Source organism: Salvia miltiorrhiza, chromosome 4, assembly GCF_028751815.1.
Source record: "Salvia miltiorrhiza cultivar Shanhuang (shh) chromosome 4, IMPLAD_Smil_shh, whole genome shotgun sequence".
Taxonomy (NCBI): Eukaryota; Viridiplantae; Streptophyta; class Magnoliopsida; order Lamiales; family Lamiaceae; genus Salvia; species Salvia miltiorrhiza.
The window spans coordinates 48,416,449-48,427,621 of NC_080390.1; the positions used below are offsets into that span (position 1 = coordinate 48,416,449).

Sequence of the window (11,173 nt, forward strand, 5' to 3'; positions counted from 1 at the left end):
TTTTTTCGTATTTATCAATATTTTCTTTGATCCAAGTTTATCCATCACTACTAACCACCCAATCATAACACTATATATATAATTATTTTATTAAAATTATTTTTGATCAAATTATAGTTAATAATTAAATAAATTAAATTATAGCAAAATGTGTAAATATTCAAAAAGTATAAAATATAATAAAAACAGAAAATATGAAGAAAAAAAAACCAAGAATATAAATTATACTACTAACTAAAATATGAAAGTGAAAATAAATAACTGGTACTTCAAATAGAGGTGGTCTCCTGTACACCCTGGTGTACCGTACACCTGAGTTGTATCTCATTCGGATCTTGACCCAGTTGGACTATCCTGACCTATTTTTGTTGAAATGACACTAACACTAACACGAAATGACACTAATACTAACACGATCTTGGAATGACACTAACACTATTTTGTTTTACAAATGACACTATTTCGAAAATGACACTAACACTACATTGAAATGACACTAACACTACATGTAAATGACATTAACACTATATCGAAATAACACTAACACTTGACATTCGGGTATGATATAGTTCAGTTGGGTCGGATCCGAGTCAGAATTCGGGTCGGATACGACCCGGGTGTACCGGGTGTGTGCAAGTTTTTGTGCTTCAAATAAATGGCAAAAACACACACATGCAGTTACCATTGCCAAATTGTATTGTGCATATAATTTGAATAAATATCACGGTCTATTTATAGCAATTAATATCAATGTCTATTTATATAGAGAACTAAAAAAAAATCGGTAAAAAGTACATACTTTTTAATATAATATACAAAAAGATACTCCATCTGTCTACGAAAGAACCTCCTAAAATAGAGTGACACGAGTTTTTTTTTTTTATTATTATTATAAATTATTGAGTACATTGAGATTTGAGAGTGGAGAAAAAAATTGATGAGTGTATTAGGATTGATGAAAATGTGTTTTAATTAGTATTGAGAGTAATGAAAAGGTGAAAAGTAAGGGTAAATAAGATATTTGTAAATGGTGGAGTACTATAGTCCAAAAATAAGTAGAAAGTTCTTTTGTAGACGTTCGAAAAAGAAAAAAATATAAAGTTCTTTTGTGAACGGAGATAGTATTATTTATTTATCTTCACATAAAAATAAAATTTGACAAATCAATTGTTTTGTGACAAATGTCACAATTAAAAGATGAAAACAATTGTTGGGGAGGGTATGTCCATGCAATTCCATGATAATTGGGTCTTAGGCATTAACCACTTTTGCCGATACCTTTTATTTTAGACATTAATCACTCCACCACTATGCAAACGCACACACCATCCATCTATTCTTTCATGATGGTGATTCGTTACGGCATCTGAGGGGCTTCTACTTGGGCGTGACGCTGCCTTTAAAGTTAACATCCGATTAAAAAAAAGAAGAATGCCCATGAAAAAGGAAATGAATTACAGTACAACACTGCCTTGTTTAATTCTTGAAAATTTGAAACCTAAGTAAAGATGAAGATGCAAATAGTTATGACAAAAAATGAAGCATACAAGAAACGGAAAAATGAAATTGATTTAATAAAGTAGAATGAATTGATACATAGATGTTGGAAGAGCAAAAAGATGTTGAAGAGCAGCAACAAACAATTTACAGTGTTGGTGCTAATGATGTTATAGAAGGAAGGCAAAAGCAGGCTAGGCTGGTAAAGAATTACATCTTTCGTCGATGTTGATTAGCTCTTGGAGTGACACTGGTTGAGCTCATACTTGCAGTTCTCAAGAGCCTGCGGAATTCCGACAAGCTGATCTTCCCGTCTTTGTCGATATCCGCTTCTTCTAGAAGCATGTCTATCGAACCCCTCAGACCCGTGTGCTGATGTATAAACAAAGCAACAAACAACATTTCTCACTAATAGTAATCACAAACGTATGGATTGATTTGAACATCAAGTCAACTAACCATTTTGATTTCCTCTGGTGTTATAAATCCATCTTTGTCAACGTCGAATTTTTCAAAAGCAGTCCTGGACCTCTGCTGCCATTTTTCTGAATTGTGTTCCTCCAGCTGATTCACATGAACCGTTGCTGCTACAAACTCCGAGAAATCTACTAGTCCATCAGTATTACTATCAATCTGCCATGACAACCATATTCATCACTAGCAACGTACAACACCCGGCATCAAGCAGACCAAATGACCAAACATACCGCTTGAAGGATTTCAACAACGCGTGATTCTTTCAACTTCCAAGGAAGATCCTTTGCCAAGGCCTGTGGATTATGACACGTGACATAAACACAAAAACGAATTTCCAAGATAATTCACATCCTCAAGGAATCGCTGAAGCCAGAACCCACCTGTCTCATTTCTTCGAGACTGATGGCTCCATTTTTATCCACATCAATTGCATCAAACTGATCTCGTAGATCAGCCAGCTCTTCCTTGTCAATTGTGCCAGCCAATGCCTGGAGTAATAAATTAATCAGAATCGAGTAGTTTGAATAATGAACAGTAGGGATGTCAATGCAGTCCGAAACCCGTGGGCCGACCCGAATAACCCGACAAAATTAGAGGGTTAGGGTTGAAAAATCGCAACCCGAAAAAACCTCCAACCCGATTAGCCCGCACCCGACTAACCCGAAACCCGATAGGGCTAGCCCGAAAACCCGATGGGCTGGCCCGGTGGGCTAATGGAATTGTGACTGATGCATCCAGTTACAACTTCTGCTATGTTTAGATCTATGGTATTTTCTTAAATATATATATGTAGCCTCATTAAAAAAAAGTGAAATTAATTAGTTAGAATATATATGTGTGTGTGTGTGCAATCTCATTAAAAAAAGTGAAATTAATTACGGATTTTTTGTAGAAATTGATTATTAGTATTTCATTAGTTAGAAATTAATTATTAGTACCTCATTTTAAAGTGATACCAATTTTTTTTTCTGTCAATGAGACGTGCATGGCAAATCCACTAATTATTCAGTAATAATCCAGATTGATTCTAGTGCATTGATACATGTTAAATTTTACTATCTCATTTTAATATAATTTTGTTTATGTAATCTTGAATATCTTTTATTTTTGCATTTCATGCTTTGCTATATAATTTATATCTATGTATATTTTATACATTATACATTAGATCATTAGGAATAATAAAATACAAATAATAATTTTATTTTTACGCCTTTAACCTGATTAGCCCGATGGGCTAGCCCGAAACCCGAAAGTTTAGGGTTAGGGTTGAAGATTTACAACCCGAAAAAATCTCCAACCCGATTAGCCCGCACCCGACTAACCCGGAACCCGATAGGGCTAGCCCGAAAACCCGATGGACTGGCCCGATTGACATCCCTAATGAACAGACGCTAGAAAGTTTATAGAAAATACAAATACAGAAAAAACCAAGTTACCCGAAGGGCAAACTGCTTCAATCTGTTGTACGTCACAAAGCGTCGCATGTTGGCTAGAACGGATATGTCTAGTGGAATATCTGAAGCTTCACCTCCTTCTCGAACCCATGGATGAGCTGGACAAGTATGAAGAATTAGTCTACTAATCCAATTATTAAGTTTTACTTGCTCAAGAATTCATCAAGACATACATAAAGCTTGGGCTGCAGTAAGTCTTGCATGAGGATCTTTCACTAGCAACTTCCTCACGAAATCTTTAGCGGCATCACTTATGGTTGGCCATGGTTTCCGCCGAAAATCAGGCTTGTTTCTAAGAACCTAAAACCATAAAATAAAAAATAAAAATAAAAAAAGAAAAAGAAAAAGTGCCTAAGTCCATGCCCAAGGGAGCAATAAACACATGTATCTTAAGGTTAAAGAAGACAAACTCTCTCAGAACATGCCGCAGGGTAGCAAAAGAAAGAAACATCTTGATTCAAACACTATTAAAAATTATTATTTTCTATTGCTGTTAAAAATTAGTCACTATTATCTACTAGTATCATTTTAGTGGTGGCAATTCAAAGATAATTATTGGAGACTGGTAAAAAAAAAAGCATTCATCTACTTATGAATCTTTACTAGCATATTATAATAACAGATTATTAAGAGAATGTAGATAGTGGGGCATCCAACCTCCTTAAAGATGCCATCCTCAGTTTTATCCCAGAAGGGCCGACGGCCACAAAGCAAAATGTAAGTAATTACACCTATGCTCCACACATCTGATTCTGGGCCTGACCTACGTTTCAATACCTCTGGAGCAACATAATATGCACTCCCAACAATGTCGTTGAACTTCTTTCCTACATTAACAATTAAAAAATTAAATTACAAAATGAAGAGCTTTGAATTAATGAGGCACAATGCCCAGATATAATTAGTCGTTCTCATTATAATTAGTATATGTATAAAACAAACAGATATGTTCGTGCATGTAGAAGTACTCAACAAACAATACTAGAAAAGTGGGGAAATATATAAGAACAAGAGGATAAAATTGGATTACCAGGTCTTATGAAGTCCGAAAGTCCAAAATCGGTAGCTTTCAATGGTGAATCCTCTTTTACCGACTTAAACAAGAAGTTCTGAGGAGAAGTAGTGATCAGAAAATCAAGCAACATAGTACATTACAATAGTAAGTTATTTCAAATACCTCGGGCTTCAAATCACGGTGTACCAAACCATGTAAGTGGCATTCTGCTGCAACTTTCAGCATCTGCCTTACAACAATTGCTGCATCTTTCTCTGCATAACGGTTATCTTTTCTGTTAAAGAGAATTGGAGTTGAGTCTTAGAATAATGTTTTTGCCAAGATAGGACTGCATCCATACAACTCATATAACAATAATTTAGGATTTGGATGTGCTTACTTAGATAATATACGGTCTAGTAACTCTCCACCCTCACATAACCTGAATGCAACAGGATAACAACTCATTCAGATTATTATAGTAGTGACAAATTAATACAGGAAAACAGTGTTAGTAACAAACAAGGCATTACGAAAAAACTTACTCCATAACTATATATACATATGAATCATCATCGAAAGCATTATGGAACTGAACCACATTCTCATGACCTGCTAATTCTTTCAATATCTCGACTTCTCTCTTGACATCCTCAACAGCAATTGGGAGAACCATCTGACATGATATATAGTCATTGTTTGGTGCAAACTCATCAGAACCATAAAATTTTAAGTCAAGGCAATAACTTACACAAGCTATAACAAATGTCAAGTCATAACGAAAGAAATAAGTTCAACGAAAATCTAAACTTAACAATTTATCTCTAGGTCATTGTTTTGTAAAGGTGCACAAGGCATACTGAGTTATGCATAAGTAGCATTAAAAGAATTGTATTTTTGAAGCATATTTAGAAAAAGGTCTTCTAAAGATGTGATCTAGAACCGAAATATATCTAAAGATTCATTTTAAACAACTATATTGTTTGGCAATTCATAACGATCACTAGGATGCTTAACACTAGAGCCGAAGTAACGCTTCTACAGTCGCCAATACCACAGCCGTTGATCTACAATATCATCCGCTTCGAAAATGCTCTTGGACTAATCCGAAATATCCCTCAACAAGAACTGTTTGTTGACTCAATAATCGTGAATCAGAAAAGAAAAAAAAAAACTCAATTTTGGTAAGCTCAAGCTACAAATGCTGACAAGATTAGCAATAATCCCAAAGCAGATTGCATGATCTAATCACTTGGATTGAATGGGCGGAACACCTTATGGATGTCTAATACTAATATATTTCCCACTCCGAAATTAATCGATTGAATACCACAAAGCAATTGAGCCTATAAATACAAGAACAATTTAAAAGAATGGGGGAGGGGGAATTTCACCTTGTTCTTTTCAATTCTCTTGACAGCAACATGATCTCCATTGCGGTTATCAACTGCAACATACGTATAACCAAATTGGCCATGGCCCAGCAATTTCCCAATCGTGTACCTCGCATCAAAATCCTTGTCGTACCCAAAATTGGTTCTTTTCCCACAAGGGATCGACCCATTCTGCCTTCTAGAGTTATTCTTCACATTATGCGGAGACTGCCTCTGCTTCTGTTGTTTATCCTTGGGCTTATGACGAGACCCCTCTTGCTTTTTTGATTTGAACGGGGGGCGTATCTTGGCGACAGGCCAGGCGGCGTTACATTTATCGTGATGGGCGTCGGCGGCGGTTTCGGCCGCGGGTTTCGGGGCGCTGCTGGGGCCGCTGTCCCTGGTGGTGGAATTACAGATACCCATTTTGACGCAGCTGCAGATTTCTGCTTCGTTTTCGGAAATCGGAGGATTGAATGAAGATCAGCTGAATCATGTGAAAACAGAATGGAGATGGGTCAAGAGATATACAAACGCGGGAGAAAATATTGTGGAATGATGAATTTCAGAGGGTTGAGGAAGAAGAGAGGAAGGAGAAGGAGAAGAGGAGGTGGTGGCGATGGTCAAACAAGCTTGCGGTAAAAGAGAGGAGAGGACAAATTAAATCTCCTTCTCCAGTTCTTCCTACTTTTTTCTTTTCCTTATTGTCTTAAAATTTTCATTTTTGAGGGTTGTCTTAAATTTTGTTTTGGTTACCGATGGTTACCCTCCAAAAAAAAACACACTTTTGGTTTGATTACTTGAGAATATTATTATTGACATAATCTACATCTGCTGATTTTATTGTACTTATAACAGCCATTTTATCCCCCTCTCAAAAAAAAAAAAAAAAAAAAAGAAACCATTTTATCCATTCACTATTTATATTTAAGACAATGTTTTATCTGTAAGGAAATTCTTCTCTCATCAATTTTAGGGTTTAGGATTTCATCTATGAGCAAGTGTTCGTATATTAAATATAGATTAGGATCATTTAAACACATACATCAAGAACTATGAAAATTATTGCATCGAATTTATAAAGTAATTATATTAAATTTGTAAAGTTTTTTATGAATTTAATATAATTATGTTATATATTCAGTACAAAATTTCTCATGAGTACATTTTTATTTGAACCATTATATATGTTTTTATCAAAAAATGTTTTTTTTATGCTGATATGGAAAAGAGAGAAAGAAACCTTCATTATAAGCTTTATTTTTCAAGATTGTTCACATTATCTCAAAAATAGAATGCCAAGTTTGATAAATAGATAGGTTAGTGTGCGTGTATTGACCTAATAATAAGTGATTAATGTTCAAGACCTTGAGATTATGGATTAAAGTTCTCTCTGTCATGCAATCTTTAAATTTTTTTATTTACTTATATAATTTATAAAAAAGAAAATAGATAAGTTTAAATATATGTTTATGCTACAATAATATGGTTGCCAACGATTTATAACACCGACATTCTTCTAACTTTTTCACATCATTTCCAATTAGTATGTTCCGAACATTTAAAGATAATAGACGAAAATTGAAAAATAATAGTCGTAAGACTCTAATTTGTAAGAGGTTTGGGTTCAATCTCATCTGTGTGCGGTGATATTTTCCTATTTTAGATGGTGTTGTATTTTCGTCTGAGTGCAGTGTTGTATTATTTGGTATTGAGATCCCACATGGAAGACGTTTCTCGCTTGCGTGCGGGCCTACATGCGAATTACATAATTGATTATATTAAAAAAAAAATAGTCGTGAATTTAAAAGAAGAGTAATTTTTCTCAAACTCCCTAGTGTCCGACACCACAATGTTATGCTTCGTCCACACAAACAGAGACAATAGTCGTGAATATGTTTAATTATTATTTATTGACTTTGACAAGTAAGTCAAGTCGACGTGTGGACTATTGAAATTTGCAACGTACGGCCAATGAAAACTGATTACGAGTATGATTTTTAATGTTATTAATGTGTCAGTTTTATAAAAAAATTGAATAATTGTTTTATATTTAAATTATTTTATTTTATGATATTTATAGTGTTAATAGGCAAAAATATCCTATTTTTTATGTCGGCCGGACACATAATCTAGCCACCCACCGGTCATATGTATTCTTGACTGATAGTTGTTAAATCGTTGACTTTTATAACTGATAACTGTCAAATCGGTCAAATGTGTAAGCCTTTCACAAAAAACCAAGCAAACCCATCAACATCAAATGGTATTTAAATAATAGGGCATAGAATGCTTTTGTTTATAAAAAAAGGACATTTTTCACATATAACTTAAGGAATAAGACATTTTAAATTTTCACTCATATTTATATGTATTTTAGTGAAATTTATAAAAATATTAAAGCTGAATAAGAAAATATATATAAATTGAATGAAAATTATGTATCATCTTGATAGAAGTTTGTGTGGGCCAACGGATCATAAATCAGAGTTCAACTGAGGAAGGTATCACCGAAATAAAAAAAGTCGCATGCAACGGAGAAAAATCAACTTAGTAGCCGATTTTGCGAAGGACCGAAAAACAAATTTGGCTATCGTTGAAGTGATATGATAACTAATTTGCTAGCAATAAAAATTGCAACTAATACAATGCAATTGATAGCAAGCAGTAAGCAGAGTATTGTATTCACATGAACTAACAAGCGAAAACACAATGAATAATTCAGCACAAATACCTATTCAATATTCAGATAAATAGAAATATGAAGAAGAACTGAAACTAGACTTAAGTAATTAATAGAAATAAATTAAATCAGATAATAAAAATTCAAGAATAAAATGACCGATTCTAGGAAATGCAATTACACTAATTAAATTTACACAATTAACATATTAATCCAAACTATCAGTTTAATAGATCACATAAATCATCACACAGTCTCACTAGAGCAATAAGTTAACGTGTAATATGAATCAATAAATCAATCACATAAATTCAGTCAACTATGCAAACCCTTGAATCATACTCCCCTCGTCCCATTGATCTTGTCCTATTTTTCTTTTTGGGTTGTTCTATTGATCTTGTCCTATTTCTATATTTGGTAATAATTTTACACTACAAATAATATGACCCCACACATTTACATATTTTTACTACACTAATTATACTCTCCTTAATAATTGTGCCCAAAAGAAATGGGACAATCTTAATGTAAAAGAAAATTAGTGAGACATAAATAAATAAATAAATGGAAGACATAATATTTAAAAAGAAAGCAATTGAAAGAACTTATATAAGGTGTGAACATAAATCATCATCTCAGCAAAATTCGAACCAACAATCCACACAATGGCTCTCATATAAGTGCCAACATATTAGTAGTATGCATAAAAGGAAACTTCTCACCAATTTTCAAAATAAATGGAGCAAGATCCGCAACAATACATGTCCACACTTGTAGAGGGCCTCTCTCGTATGATCCGTTACTCCGTCTCCGGGATATGCATTCAATTATTTTCAATGTTAACCTAACCCGTTTCATCGACGGTGTCATCAAATTCCATTTATGACCATAGTGACAGTGAGTCGATGACGACAACTCGACAAGGCCGCTCAGATCCTCATTCGCACCGAATGATTCGAGGGTTAAAGGCCACAATATCGAGAATGGAAGGTAAGAGCTTGTCTCTCTTTTCATCACTGCAACAGACAGTGGATTAGTCTAGGGTTTTGCACATTGAATTGATTGTGCTGAAAGAGAAGTCAAGAATGAGATGATGAAGAGCCATATAGTTAGACTTATTAGTTTGTGGATCTTAGGATAATTAGTTTAATTAAGCTCTAAATCTTTTTATTTTGGGATTGAGCCACTTATAGTGAGACAAACAAATATAGGAATGTGATCAATTTTATAGGGACATATGAAGTATTTCAATAATTTAAGGACGTATTTGGTATGATGGAATAAAGAATAAAATAGAATGATGATTTCTGCTTTTATTTTATTTTTTGGAGTAGTGCTAAATATACATATTATGTATATACATAAATGGATATTTTTGTCAATTTGCAATATTTCCAAAAATAAAGAAATTAATCTCTTTTAATTGAAATTCTTTTTACATAATTATCATTCACGATAATTATGGGATGAATTAAATAAAGATATACTATAAAACTAAATTTAAAAATTTTAAAAAAAGTAAATTTGTAAAAGAGATTAGATATTGATTTAGTATTTATTAAAATAAATTATAATATATAATATGCTTATTCTATATAATTATTAATAATTTTTTCATAAAATAGAAATACATAATTTTAAAAATTAAAATATTAAAATTGAGAAAAACAGGAAAATAAAAAATGTTTAAATGAGGTTTCTAATTTCAAGGAAAACATTATTATTACTTAAAATTATAATATTTTAATATGTTAAACTCTGAACTATCATAACTTCTTCATTATAAATAAAAAATAAAAACTTGTTACATATCATGTTAAAGGTTATTTTATGATCATCGACCCGCTTGAACTTCGAACTCTCTCAAGAGAAGCTGTCAAACATGGCCGCCCACCGACTTTGACTTGAGGAACCTGACGGAGTCCAGCCGGACCAGCCACGCCCGGCCGTTCCAGATCGCCGGTCGCCGCGCTACTGCTGCTGGATCTGCACCGGTCGCCGCGCTGCCTGCTGCTGGAGCTGCTGCTGGATCGTGAGCTGCTGGATCGTGAGCTGCTGCTGCTGGTTCGTCACTTCCCAGCAAGATCTGCGCCACGATCCGCCTCCCTGAGGCCCCTGTCCACCGGGCCGTGCCACTCTCCGCCGCGCCGAGCCCATCCGCGCACTGGAACCAGATCGGAGTCCTCGCCTGCCGATCCAGACTCCCCACCGCGAGGGCTCTTCTTCGACCGGCCGCGACTCCAGACTCTCCACCGGCGCTCAAGGCTCAGCTGCTCAGGTAAAGTGGCGATCTGAAGGGGATCTGCTCGCCCTCGGATCCCGTCGAAGGTATACACGTTCTGGTGGGTGTTGGCTGGTGTTTCTGGTGGCCCGATCTGGTGGCTCCGCCACCCGGCGTTCGCCACCTCCGCCTCCGCCCTGCAGCCATTGGTGAAGGTCCGCTCCCTTCAGGAAAATGGATTTCTTTGCTGAGATCGCCGGCACGCCGTCGAACGACCAACCGATGTCGCCAACGTCGACGAGCAAGTCATCGACGCCAACCATGCAAATCAACCAACAACAGTTGTCGATATTGGTTGATAAGTCAGGGCTGAATCTGCCGAAAGTTTCCAATAATTTCTCTAGTCATAGCCATGGAGAATGTCACGACAAAGAGAAATTTGCTGCTGAATCTACTAAGGGTGTGGCTGAG

At 35.1% G+C, this 11,173-nt stretch overlaps 1 protein-coding gene across 1 annotated transcript; it reads right to left on the reverse strand.

The window, feature by feature from the left end:
* Positions 1-1,544: 1,544 nt before the first annotated feature.
* Positions 1,545-6,509, reverse strand: LOC131023968 (calcium-dependent protein kinase 28-like). The gene is made up of 12 exons (XM_057953637.1): positions 5,820-6,509; positions 4,971-5,101; positions 4,826-4,867; positions 4,609-4,720; positions 4,462-4,540; positions 4,089-4,258; positions 3,605-3,731; positions 3,414-3,529; positions 2,355-2,462; positions 2,205-2,267; positions 1,957-2,130; positions 1,545-1,869 (listed from the first exon to the last, which is right to left on the reverse strand). The coding sequence occupies exons 1-12, from the start codon at positions 6,222-6,224 to the stop codon at positions 1,708-1,710; spliced, it is 1,689 nt and encodes a 562-aa protein (XP_057809620.1). The 5' UTR covers positions 6,225-6,509; the 3' UTR covers positions 1,545-1,707.
* Between the last annotated feature and the right edge of the window lie 4,664 nt (positions 6,510-11,173).

What these genes read in the sequence shown, in the direction of transcription:
- LOC131023968 (XM_057953637.1), bottom strand. Translation starts at nt 6,224, where the DNA reads ATGGGTATCTGTAATTCCACCACCAGGGACAGCGGCCCCAGCAGCGCC. An exon ending in ACCGTGATTTGAAGCCCGAG is followed by an intron (nt 4,541 to 4,608) that starts GTATTTGAAATA and finishes ACTTCTCCTCAG; the next exon opens with AACTTCTTGTTTAAGTCGGT. An exon ending in TTCGGACTTCATAAGACCTG is followed by an intron (nt 4,259 to 4,461) that starts GTAATCCAATTT and finishes TTGTTAATGTAG; the next exon opens with GAAAGAAGTTCAACGACATT.